Raw genomic sequence first — 14,240 nt, forward strand, 5'->3', positions numbered from 1 at the left:
AGAACTAAGGTAAGCCAAAATTGGAATACTGAAATTACATCTTCATGCTTCATCTTTGTTGTGAAATGGGAAGAGCAAAGGAGATACTAAATCGTCACTGTCTCTACTGACATTTTCTCTAACTTGTCCTGTGTTCCACCTCTCTATGGTAGTGTTCCAAGGCCTTTCCAAGTTAAAGCACAAGTTCTGTGGAATTTTATTGTGTGAGTGTAAGTTTTAAAATAAACTAAGCTCTGGAAGCAAGTAAAGAAAAATAAATAGATTTAATCCCTTTACATTGATCTTTGCTTGATCACTGAGCATTTGTAATCAGTTAAATGCTTAATACAAAAATTAGGACTGAAAATTGAATCTGTATCCTTTCTCTGAGGCTTTTCTTTGTAATAATTTTGTCTCCAGTATCTCAGATTGTGAAAGCCCTATTTTGCTTGTTTACAGCAATAGCTGCCAAGAATACTGTTTCTGTGTAAAGGGAAAAAATCAGTTGGAGCTAAAGATATTTTTTAGATCTAAAAGAGAGTCACTTGATTACCATTTGTATTTTTATAGCTATGTAAGCCAATGCTTGCCAGAGTTGGGAGGCCTTTTCCCAAAAACCTGAAAGATAACATGTTGCTAGGATGTTCTATGAGCATCATATTGCAAAGTGTGGGCCACGACCCAAGATGCATAAGCCACATCTTCAGTGGACCTTGTTCACGTTTACACTGTGTAAGTCACCAGTCAAATACCTGCTTCAGATCCCAGTGGCAAAATATTGTTTATTTTCTGATAAGAGTAAAACCATACTTGAAGTCCTTTCTAACATGGACTTCTGGAAATCTTGAAGTGTACTGAAGACTAATGAAAACTAAAAATCCACAGCATTTATCACAAAGACCTACTGTTGTGAAATGAGAGAAGCTGTGGTATGTGTTTAGAAAATGACAATAGGGATTTCTGTGTGATATTATTTCATATTACGTGTTGTGACTAAGAAAAGCAGGATTCCTTGGTCATCAGCACAGAAAAGAATAGAATGGAATCACACATGCTTTATTGTTGCCTGTAGTAATGGGAAAATATGCAAAGCCTAAGGTATTAACTGATATCTAAAACAGTAATTAAAATGTTTCCTGAATGAGAGACTAGATAATTTCAGTGGTGGTTTTAACAACTAGAGCCTTTGAAGACAGACACACATAAATGCACAGAATATTGTGTGCAAATACTTGAGTCAATTACAGTGTCAGGATTTTACTCCCAACACATTAGTCTAAATTCTATGCAGTAATTAACAGATATGAATAAAATTAATATAGTATGTTCTATATTCTGTTAGGCAGTTATTTATAGCCACTCTGGGAAAGTTTGAATTATTGTCTGTCCTAATTATACCAAGGACTTTTTTTATTAGGCATGAAGGTCTGACTGGGAGGAATTAACAACCACCTACAATGTCTTTGCATTATAGCTAATCAGATATCTTGGCAGAGCTGCCTTTTTTTTTTTCTTTTTTTTTTTTTTTCCTTTTTTTCCCCCTGTTCATTAATTTATTAGTCATACCTGGAATCAGAAATTGTTCTCTCAACAGTAAAATTTTCCCTCCCCTAAGACAGTGTAGCTGTTTCTCTTCCCCAGGACAGTCTCCCCATGTTCTCTCCCAGTGTTCCTCTTTCCACCTGAGAGATTTCTGTTATAACACAAAATCTGCCAAGAAGGAGTAACCAGCAGATAGTGTGCTTTATGTGTCCCTCTCTCAACACATCTTTGAGACTTAATATGTTGATCATGTCTGTCTGGGAATAAAAGACCTGCAGAAAGCTTCTGCCATGAATATGTATGACTTACTGGGCAAGTCTGCTAAGAAATAGGTGTATACTGTGTTCCACACTTCTTTCTACCTGCATTATTTTAAGTGGAAAATAGGATCAAAATTTAGCCTTTAATTAAGCATTAAAGTAGCTTTAAAAAACAAACAAAAAAAAATTGTTTAATAGTTTCACTCAATCCCCTGACTGAATAAATGAATATATAGCAATAGATATATGGAAAATAGTGGAAAATAGGAAAATAGGATCAAAATTTAGCCTTTAATTAAACATTAGAATAGCTTTAAAAAACAAACAAAAAAATTTGTTTAATAGTTTCTCTCAATCCCCTGACTGAATAAATGAATATATAGCAGTAGATACACATGTGAGTTCTAAGAATAAATCAAATTTACTTGTAATTTCTACAGTATCTTTCATGTAATGAATACACTGAATATTACAGAAGGCAAAGCAAAAAAAAAAAAAAAGAAAAAAACCTGTGGCCTGGATCCTGAAACTTGCTGTCCGAAAACATTCTGGATGTAACTGAAACAAGGATCTAGTCTTTGTCATCAAATCTCCTCAAAAGAGTAAATGACACATTTCTGTGTTTGTGCAGTAGTAAACTACTATTGATTTCTTCTGCTAACTTCTTTATGAGCAGACTCAGTAACTTTAGAGATGCGAATCAGAGAACACTTACTTGTAAACAAAAATAATCATTTCTATAATAAAGATCTATGATGGCATATATGGAAACTGCACAGTAGGAAGGTTTCTATTACCTTGATGGTAGATCACATCAGTTATGAAGGGTGATGATCATTGAATCAAACTACATAGAAATAAGATCCGAATGATCTGAAACAGAGATAAATGGCTGTGGATACATATTTTAACTTGAGGTGTTTTTCCTCCAGATTTTCTATATATTTTAGTGTGACTAAATGTATCACTCCACGAAGTTTAGTGTAGAGATTGGTTGAGAAGAATTTTTCTAAGAATTTTGTTGTTCAAGCACTAAAGTTCATATTTTGCTTTGATTTTTAAAGAGGGAGGAGTTGCAATGTTCCACAAACTATGTAATGACTAAACTAATGGGTTGATAATTAAATAGAACAATAAGCCCAAAACTGTTTATTTCTTATCCTCAGATAATCTAGCATTAAGATGAATTTTGGAATTTCCAGAAGAGATAGGAAAGATGTTGATAGATGCATCTGTGGAATCTATGTGCACCTCAGATTCAACTGGCATAAAATTCTTCCATGTCCTTACATTTGTTATTTTCAGCTCGTGATTTTAGGATTTCAGACATGCAAAGCACATAGTGCTAAGAGCTGTGGGCCTTTGAATCTGAGCCTGCTGGTACAGAATTAAATTGTTCAGCTGGTAACATTTCTGATTTTTCAGCTGCATCCAGCGGTAGCAATCACCAGAGTTCAATGTAAATTCTCTTAATCTCACTCTTATCTAATGTCAGCATTTTCTGTGAGCTCTACTATTCTGCTTACAAGCACATTTCTGTTACTCATGTGAAGATCCCTGAGATACAGGTTTTCTGCAGATCAGAAGCCAGGTGTATACTCAAACAGTATTGTTTTTTGTCCAGTTTTACTTCCACTATTTTTTCTTAATGTTATTACTTAGTACATAGGACTTATGGTTAAGAACTTAGTTATTTATAATTTTGCTTCTATTCTTATTGCAGTTGGGAATCAGCAGGTTTGGGCTGAATAATGAGTCAAATCAGCCAATGAAAGGTGGTACCTATTCTTCAAAAGTTTTCCATTCCTGGATATCCTTTAGGGGACTGAGGAAAATACTATTTCCTTTCATGTTCCCTATTACTTGAAGGACTTTAAGTTCTTGTTTTAAAGGGATACGGAAGACATAAAACTTGTAATCAGACAAAAGGTATGAAAATGGTGATATTTGAATGTACAGCACATAATCAAGTAATGTTTTATAGTTCTGTTGTAATTGAGGCACTTTGACTTTGTATATTTAATTAATCTTTTGTCCTTTGATAAATATTTTGCTGTTAGACAAGTAATTGGCCACCCAGAGTCTTTCATCTCTGGTAGTAGTTTACTACAATCCAGCAGGTCACAATAGCTGGCAGACAACAAAGTGGCCTCTGAAATCTGGCTTCTGAAATAAGTTTGTCTTTTCTATTAAAAAAATTGCCTATAGTCCTACTTAACGAAGGCAAAACCAAATGCATATCATACTATGAATTAAAAATTGGATGACATAGTTCACAGAAAATTATCTGTGTCTAGTTTCTTTTCAAAAAATACCTATTCATTAAGCCTTACAAATATTTGTTTACTGACCACCAGGAATGTTCATACAAGAGAGACCAGATGTTTGGGGAAACATCCTGAGGGATAAGGAAAGGATGTCACTCACAAGCAAAAAATGAGGAGCACTCAGGCTGATAATTGAATTAACATTCATTGGAAATAGTGATGAGAAGAGCAAGTCATCTCTTCAGACTCACTGTGACTCTTAACGAAAAGCAAAGTTCCATGATCTACTGGGATCTTTGGAGAATAAATACAGTGGCTAGTGTACTGAAGTTGCCATCAATACCTGATAGAATGACAAAAAAGGTCTTTATTGATCAAGGATGGGAATGCTTAAATTCATTATCTGCGAACTGTAGAACATGTATATGATAGTACCATTTAAGAATGCTGCAGTGCAATTTATTGTTTCTGCTCGTCATCAATAGAGACAAAATTATAATTTGATGTCATAGTGAAGAGGATTCTATTTCACTTTCTTCCTATTTGTGTCTAACCTGTTTAAGAAGGGTAACACAGTGTGAAAATAAGTGATAATTAAACAGTGGGTTTATTTCATATTTGAAACAAAGATGTACACAACATATATGTGTCACACCTATGTAGAAGTAATAAAACAAAGCTGAACTGGCAGTCACATGTTAGCAAAACAGATTAACAAAGCCTCCAGACTATTTTTTACATTTGTATTTTATAGAAAAACAAACAAGCAAACCCCAAACAAACAAAAACAAACAAACAAACAAACAAAAAAAAAAAACAAAAAACAAACCAAAACTGGTGCTTGTCTTCATTTTCTATAGCTGAGTAATGCCAAGGTAAAAAGTGTATAAAAATAACATTTACAATTTTCCAAGGTAAGATATCTTTATCAACAACACCCAAACATAAAATCTCCTATAGCATGTCTCCAGTAATAAATGAATGTAAATCAAGAGTTAGTGCAATCATGCAGGTTGTTTATAATTGTCAGTAAATTTTGACTTTATCAATGAAGTAGCAGAAGGTGGTTTTGACAGGTGAAAATCTATCAAAAATTATGTTTCTACCTCTTACAACTAAACTTTTCTGATTAATGTAGTGCGATGGAAGAAATTAAACAGACTGTAGTTAGACATAGATATAATAATAATAATAAAAAGCTCTGTATTTTTGCTGAAGTGAGTGAAACTAGGAGGGTATGGAAATTTCATGTCTGCTTAAAAAATTGAAACAGTCATGTGAAAGAATGTTTTTTTTTAGAGTATGTTAACCTAGAGACTGGTTAGGTTATTGGTGTCGATAGTTTCTAATGGATAGTCATTTGGAAATGGGCTGGGTTATATAATACTGATTTATTTTTGAAAATAAGAGCACCATGAACCTCTCTGCCAGTAGGTGCACTTCGCTGTGTTGCCCCAGATTGGAGGAGGTGGAAAGGTCTCCTGGCACCAGGCTGTTGCCACACAACAGTGTATTGCTTATTACCCAAGTCTATCCTGAGCAACACATGCATTTTGGCTCCTAGTAGGGGTAAGTGAAGACATTAATCAAAAATGTGATACATTGTATCAAATGATGGAAAATATTGATACTTCTTATTCACATTTGTTTTGACAAATGCCCTCAGTTCTCTTTGGTGGTTTAATAATTTGATGCTCTGGACATAGAAACATACTTCAAGTCAGGCTGCTATAGCATCTTGTCTGCTTCAAATACACTTTCTGAAGGATGTTCTGTTGCTGAAGGTTATGTAGGCAATCTGGATTGTTGTTTTTTTTTTTTTTTTTTTTTTTGTTAATATGCTGGATCTTCCTATAAGAGTGTACATTGGAAACTTCCCTTGTGGTAACTTGTTCAAATGCTCAGACCTTGAATTTTGTGGGGCCAGGGCTGGATTGTTGCACCGCATTTTATTGACTTGGATGAAGAAGTATGTAATCTGCAGCAGAAAAATGTGGAAGACAGTTCTTAGATCAGTTTAAGATTTGTTAGTTTTTTTCTTGTGTTCAGTGAGGGAAAGGGCACGATCTCCTTCACCCTTCAAACTGAATCAAATGACTCCTTTTGATCTGCAGGCGCAGAAGGAAATTAGAGCCACTTCCAGCACTCAGTTCCTGGTTATCTTAATTGCAGTAGGAACAAGTTCACTTTGCTCCTATAAAGCAGGACATGCTAATGAGCAAGACCCTTTGACTTCAGTGTGTGGTTCCGTTGTTGTACAACTCTTGCTTACCTTTATATGTTGATCTTCTGAAAGCCTGGCCTTTTGTATTTCCTGTTTTGTTCCTTTAACCTCATTCTCATTAGTATTAGGCATTATTAGAAATAATTTTCTGATAAAAAATTCTGACTAGCTTCTTGTCTCATGATCAGTCATGGCAACTGCATGACACATTGTCTGTTTACTGATTTGTGTTGAACTTGTTTCCAACTTCATGATGGTTTCATTTGTCATTTTGACGAGGATTTCTAGGAACTTTTCACTTTTGCTAAATATGGTACAACAAAGTAAAATCTGGCCCTTTATGTGAGCTATTAAAGGAATTGTACTTATGTCAGCTGAGTGTTTAGTATGTGCTGTTTTCTGACTGTATTCTGTGCATGCCTATGCTGTTCTTCAAGGTTGATTCAGTGCTGTTTTGTTTGTTAATTTTTTTTAAATAAAAGAGTGTATTTATGCCCATTTTTTAAAAGCTTTTGACCCTGTACATGCAATACAGAGAAAAGAACCAAAAGTTGTAACAGGGAAGTTGTCCATGTAATTGCAAGTAGAAGCATCACTGTGAAGCCCTTACATTGTAACAGCAAGCATGGTATTGACTCATCTTGGCCTGTGATGGAAATTGCTCTGATCCTCATTAAATTGTAATTAACATTTTCCACTCAAAAGGATGGTGGATGAGATTCTGATATATTTATCATGCTTATTAGCAGATTACAATAAAAAAAAAGCTGCTACAATGAGTCCAGTGAGACTGATGTGGTGTAAGATAGTATAAGATATGAGAGGAAAGGAACCCAGCCCACTAGAGATGCCAGTGCAAGAAGAAGCTGTACATAACACAGTGATATGTTTGTACCATGCAGTTGGTGGTACTGTAGATGTTTGTTTGGAGGAAAAAGTGGTGAAGAAGAAAATAACTTCAGAAAATGTTTAATTCCCAACCTTATTACAGTGAAAGTACCAATGTGCAAATTTTATGGTTTCACGTGCTGCAAATCTGACAGCAAAAATATCTTAGTTGCAAAATAAGTAACAGGACATATGACAATTAAAGCACCTGTACATTATTCTTATGTAAGGTTACCCAACAGCCCACTAATAGGGAGGTTCCTCTATCATTGCTATGCTTTCTTCTGCCCACATACAAATATGGAAAATGTGCAACTTCTAGGGTAACAAAGCTAACTTCTTTGTGTCACACTGGATTAAGTAGTCTGCTTCCGCAGAGGAGGGTGAGAGTGGCATGTTTGAAATGCTTCAGCATCCTCAGAATCCTTTTTTTTTTGTGGTAATCAGCTGGTTTTGTACAGCTGTGCTTTACAACATAACCTTCAGTCTGTTTAGGTTTGCCTTCTCCAGAGGCTTTCTTGCATAGTGACTTGTAAGTGATTTGACATGAATGTAGAGCTTCTTAGTGAAATTAAAATTTATTACAATGGCAAGTTATTAGTTTACAAAGAGTGATCTCAAATACAGACTTAACTACTAAAAATTTTATATGTGGTGATTTAGTGGTATGATTCATTTATAACAGGATTTATATGGCTAACTGTTGAATATTTGAAAGTATGAAAAATTTAGATAAAATATGTAACGACATAGAAAAGAATTCCATGAATGATAAAACATGACTAACAATTCATTATGAGCTGCTTTCTCAGTATTGTTTTAAGACTAAAATCTGCTTTGAGTTTTTTCCAAGACTCAAATTCTCCACATGAAAGCTGTTTAGAAATTGCGAGTTACTCTGAAAGATGTTCGGATGCTGTCACCAGCAACTGATTTTCCCCTGCCCCTCCTTCCTATAGAGAAAAGGCTGTCTAAGTCTGAGGTGGCCAAGAGGTGGGTTGTATGCTCTGTCAGTAGTAACATTGTCATTATCTTCTTGTTATAAATAGCTGTAAATAAATATGTATATACTTGTATTTGTTTTAATAATTAAGACCTCTAACACAAGAAACTGTGAATTAGTTTTTGAATAATGTAACAATAGCCACACTATGGGAGACAGTGTTATCCTGGTTCTGGCCATTCCCAGTAGCAGATAACTAGGAAAATAATTAATACTTTTACATATCTATATACATATAAATACATTCATAGATATTAAATGTTTTATAGACATATATAGATGTGATGTATATATGAATAATATAAAAACATTATACTGTATACATTTTTTGATATTTAATTTAATTTTAATAATAGATATTATTAAGTATTATTATTTATATTTTATTATTATTTTAAGCAAAACTTGCATGCCAGTGTGTGAAGCAGCATGTTGCACCACTGGGATACAAAGATTAGCGACCATATGAAAAAAAAAAAGGCAAAATATTTTGTGCAAAGGTTATTGTGGTGGTGTTTTTTTGTTTGTTTTGGGGTTGTATTGTTTTGTTTTGTTTTGTTCTTTATGGGTGGTGGCTTGGGGGATGTATGTGACAGAATTTGTTGCTTAAGATTCACCTGTGAGTTGAGATATTGTTATTAGTTCATAATGCTATCGTGCTCTCTTCAGAGAGGTGAAGTACAATCCGTTAGCAAGCTGCCTGGATCAGCCCAAGTGATGCTCAGAGCCAGAGCAGAGCAAGGGGCAACTAAAGGAAAGAAACCAGACAAACAGATTAGTTAGTTTAAAATGTGCTTTGCTGCTCAGCAAGATCATTAACTGTGCATATGAAATTTTAGCACGAGTCAGAAAGCAACCAGCAATTCTACTGCTTTCCTCCTTAGAATGGGAGCCTGAACCATTCACAGGAGTATTTTAGGAAGTTGTTGTTACTACTACTCTGTTTATCCTCTCGCTTTAATAAAAATACTGTTTGTTAGCAATGTAAATCACATCTGCAAGTTGGGAAAAACTATATTTAAGCACCAGAAAGTTTAACAAATGTTTAACAGGCTGGTCACTGAAAAATGCTGAAATGATATTTATGCTGAAATGATATTTTAAGAGGTGGTTTACTGACAGAAGAAGAGAGACATACATACTATTTTATTTTTAGTTCTTTTAATTCCTTATTGCAACCAGAGTTGGTTTCTTGGTATGATGTCTTGGGACAGGCACATATAAACATTTCTACCAAAGCCGTTTCCTGATCATGTCATCATCTGATATTTCGTGGCATTATTTCTCTTTTGTCTTTCTCCCAGAATTTATACTGAAGGTTGAATTTCTTTTACAATTATAGCCTTGTAAATGATCTTGGTAAAACTGAATTCTTAGGAAATTTACAAACATAGACTGATTTTTCTCGATATTACAGTGGAAAAGTTACAGGAACTTTTTTCTGTGTTGTTACAGTTTTGAAGAGCTGCCTGATGAGTGTTTGCAGAATGTGATATAAGAAAGAAGAGATATTGGTGGTATAAAATACCTGGAATTAAGGAGAGGCATTCCAGTGTGAATTTTGGATTGCATAATACAACATACAACCTGAAAATCTCATACCTGTCATGGCCAGAATGAGTCTTGGCAGGAGGTGTTTTGCTGCTTGTTTCCTTTTGAGGAAAAGACAGTTTGATAATTTTAGCGAGAGATCCTGCTGAATATTTTGTTTTTACTCTGCTCAAGGGCCAGACCTCTGTATGTGTAAATTCAGAAAACTTAAGTCAGAGAGATCAAGAATCCTAGGTAGAGACATTAAATGTCTGCTGAGAAGTGTTAATTCTAATAGGCAGATGCTACTTTCCTTGAAATATTGTTGTTGGAAAGGCATGATAAGACATTTCCCTGATGTGCAAAAAATATTTATAAATGTTTGAATATACATTTCTTCAGATATAACTTTTCAAATGTAAATTAATATTGAATGTGGGGAAAAAGAAATCTTCTTGTTAGTGTTTAGCAAGCTCATATGAAAAATGTTCTTCAATAAAGATAGTTCCTCTGCACTTACATTAAGAAAATGAATCAATTATTCTTAACAATGTGAACACTTCATAAAGATAAACCATAAAAATGTGAGCACACAGCCATTCTATAAGGACACAGTTCAAGAGAGATTTTGCTGTAACTTTTCTATTTTGTTCTTTCTTTGTAGGAACAGTCATGTGAGTTCAATGTAAACTTCAAGAATTCTGTGTTTGATTTATGTACAGTTATTTAGTGCAACATTTTATGTTTTATTTATATGCTCTACAGGATAAATCACCACGAAATACCTGAACTTGGAAATTATGATTAAATTTGTTTTTTTTTTTATTTTCCCAAAAGCTGTTGAGCCAGCAGTCTTTCTCTCAACTTAGACTATTCAGTGGTCCCAAGTAGCTTGTAAAACAAACTTGCATAAATGGATCTAGTTCCACCCCTTCTAGGTAAAAATCAATCTCGTTCATATGAATTTTTCACCTGAGTATTTGAACCTACATTCTCAGTGGTGAGAAAAATATTTCCATGACCTCCCTAAGATATGTGTATTTACCAAGGGGATGAGCACTGTTTTCTAAATATCTTTTTCAGTGTAAACAAAGCTGAATCTCTTGCTGGGGAAGTGTAAATACTGAACAAGTTATCGAATTACTGCTTCACTACCTCCTCCCGGAAAAAAAAAAAAAAAAGTGCTATAAAAAAGTAGCTATTCAACATATACTTTATTAATGGATTTCAGGCTATGATGTTGGTTTGTGTGTATGTGTTTTTTGCATGAGCGAGAGGGGATGGAGGGATTACGTGTTAAATTGAACTACACCTATGACTGGTTACAGTTTGTTGCTTTTATAACGTGCCTGGCCAAGAAGTCATCTAGTACTATTTTAGTTTTCCTGCAATGATGAATTCAACTTTTTGAGCAGGGATGTGTCCAGTGTAACTAGGTGGATTTTATTATTTATCATGAAATATTCCTCTTCATACAAGAGCACCAGTTTACATGAGAAGCAGTGATGATACATTAATCTTTCACTCAAATGTTGTTTAAAGCCCCGCAAAATAAACCAACAGTAATTGAGTGCTAACATTAATTTCTTACTGATTTTTTTTCAATTCTTACTGATATAATTCACATTATTATTATAACGGTTTATTTATTGAGCTGTCTTCCATTGTACAGTCAGTAGTAAACTGAAGAAAAATAGAGAAAGAGAAACTCTGTGCACTCACAATCCAAAAAAGAGTACAACAGCTTCTGAGGTAGAATTTGAATTACAGAAATTTTTCGTCATTTTATTTTCCAGAATGACAAGTCACCAGGTCGTTCCACAAGTCGATCAAGTAACATTTCAAAGGTATGTGAAATATATTTCCTTGGCATAGAATTCAAAGAAAATTAAGTTTATGAAATACAGTGCAGCATTTTACTCCATTTAACCGTATCTGCATATTTTGGTGTTTTCTTTATAAACATCAGATTTTAAGTTTTTGCTGCCTAACTTTATGGCTACTGTGTAAAATCCCTCTTAAAGTATAAATATGTAATTAGTCATTACTGTAATATTTGTAATAATAAGAAGTAAATAACAGTTGCATTTCTTTTCACCTGATTTCCACAATTGCTTAATGTTACATTAACACTTTAGCTTAAGAAGAATTTGCTGCTTGATTTTCAACCTCCCTTCCCCCTCCGCTACCCAAATAATAACAGCTGTGATGTGTAAAGCTACCAATGTGTCATAATTTTGGACTGAATTGCTTTTACAGGGCTTTATGGGTCACTGAAACCAGGACTTTATATCTAGATGCTTTTTGGTTTCTAGGAAACGGAGAAGGGAAACTTTAGGAAAAGGCAAAATGTGATTTGTACTGGAGTCCTTTGGTTTTAACTCCCTTTTTTCTGTATTTTTGGTTCAGATGTGGCTGAAATCTATGCCAAAAAGCCAGGATATACAGGAGGTAAAAGATAAAAATAATTGTTTGAATCCCAGCCTAAATCTCTGCCATATGTTATGTTTGTATCTAGAGATTAAATATTTTGCATCCAGTGCCTTCCCCACAATATTATTGTCTGTGGGGTATACACTGTAAAAAATGTTTTCTTCTCAGAGACATTAAAAAAAACAAACACAAAACAACAAACAAACAAACAAAAATGGTGATTTTTTTTTTTTTTTTTTTTTTTTAGTTCAATAAACTACTTATATGTTAGGTTCTGCTCTTTTTCATCAAGATGGAAAAAAAATGCAGGGAAAAATGTGTAGAATATATCCAGTCTGTTGTAGGATATGGCTGAATCACTTCCTGACTTGCTGCCTATTTTTAAGAAATGTATGGTTATATACTTACAAGTTTGATCACAGTGAGTTGTATGTATCATTCTCACTAAGAGTTTTAAATGTCTATAGTTCTAATTGCTAACATTTATTTTGAAGTAGTTACTGCAGAAGTCCGGATAGATGAGTATTAGGAAGGGGTACTTGCACCTTTTAAGGCAGTAAGTTTGAAAGCAAGGTTTTCAGACATGCACTTTATCTTTTTCTGATGTATAGCATTATATTTTTTTTTGTGGGGCTACCTGCCAGTGAAGTTTCTTAAATGTTGAAATACATTGATTGGAAATCCAGTTTCCAGTTTGTTGTCTGATTCAAAATGATTTTATTTTTTTTCTTTCTACAACAGTATGTGTGTAAACACAGAAAACACCTGAATTTTCAGGTTAATATTGCATGGCACAAAGTAACGGTAGCAAATATTACACCCCAAAACAAGATTGGAAGCTTCTAGGTAGTGTAAATTAGGTAGCAAAGGCAAGAGCTGAGTTCTGTGCAGTTTCGCATCTTGCATACAATAAAAATTTCCATTGACAGAAAAATCAGAAAGTCTTTAGATAGAAGTATAAATTACAGTAATCAAAACTTTGATTTTGTGTCTCTTACTGCTTTCGTTTGCCTGTATGAATAAGCTAAAATGGGCTGAACTGAAAGTTAAATTTTAGTGATTACTATGTATGGTGTATGCTCCATATACAACCACAGGTGTCTACGGAGCTCCTGCTCCAGAGCAGAGTAGGTGTTCCCTGACATCCCTGGATTTTGTACCACCCTATTTGTGAAATGGAATACAGCAAAGATTCTGCAAATACAGATTCATATTTCATAGTGTTCTGAAGTTGTTTATTCAGAGAGGACGCCTGAGGTTTACAGTGTATGCTTGGACAATTTTGCATAGCAGGTACATTAAATCTGAATTATATGGTATAACAGACTAAACCCAGTTGTTCAACACTGAATATGTCTTATCTAGACATAATGAGGAGTGGCTTTGGTTTAATTTGTTATTTGCCAGACATGAGTTAGTGTATACCTATTAAATCTATAGATTTTAAAATCCAACATTCCCTAGAGGTGAAGTAAAAGTCAGCACTTCAGTCTTACAGTTCACTTTTGCTGTTTGTTCAGAGTGTAGAAATTTGCAAAGACTTTTATTCTCTTGCATATAAGGTTCTGATAAGAATTTCAGTAACAAAGTATTTTAGGCAAATAAAAGGACAAAACTTAAAATATTTAGATATTATTTCAATTCAAATTTATTTGTGAAGTCCACTGTAATACATGTTCCAAAGTAAACGAAACAGTGGCTGGCCAATATTTTGCCATACATATGACAGGAGTAAGGCAAAATCCTGCACTTCCATTCTGTTAACCTGACTCAGCTCTTTTATTTGTGGGCAAGAATATGTGAACAGTGAAAAGTGAGTCTAGTAGGATTATAGGTCCCACCACTCCATGTCCCCAGAAGATACCATGCTGTTCCCCTGCAGCTCTTGACACTCCCCTGCTGCGTCTGCACCATCTTGCTTGGCAGGTAGCAGGGAGAAGAGAGCATTTGTGCAAACTCATTTGCTGATCCGTCTCTTGTTCTTTTCCACTCATTATGGTGGCCTTAAATATCCCATTTGTGAGGTAACCACTGAGTTAATTGCAGGTTTTTGAGAGTAATCTCTTCCGTACTCTGCCCAGTTCTATCTGCCTGTTTCCTGGTACTCCTGACTG

The 14,240-nt window shown here is 34.4% G+C and overlaps 1 protein-coding gene across 16 annotated transcripts in view; it reads left to right on the plus strand.

Annotated features, from left to right (window-relative positions):
* MARCHF1 (membrane associated ring-CH-type finger 1) overlaps nucleotides 1-14,240 on the plus strand; it is a 240,520-nt gene that overhangs the window by 176,254 nt on the left and 50,026 nt on the right. For 15 of the 16 annotated variants that reach the window (XM_065061402.1, XM_065061408.1, XM_065061403.1 and 12 more), the window contains one exon: nucleotides 11,490-11,540. In XM_065061402.1, the coding sequence (XP_064917474.1) occupies nucleotides 11,490-11,540 (51 nt within the window). Of the gene's footprint in view, nucleotides 1-5,479; nucleotides 5,618-11,489; nucleotides 11,541-14,240 lie in introns of those variants that run through there. The other variant, XM_021281214.2, reaches the window with a different exon arrangement.

Source organism: Columba livia, chromosome 4, assembly GCF_036013475.1.
Source record: "Columba livia isolate bColLiv1 breed racing homer chromosome 4, bColLiv1.pat.W.v2, whole genome shotgun sequence".
In the NCBI taxonomy this organism is placed as follows: Eukaryota; Metazoa; Chordata; class Aves; order Columbiformes; family Columbidae; genus Columba; species Columba livia.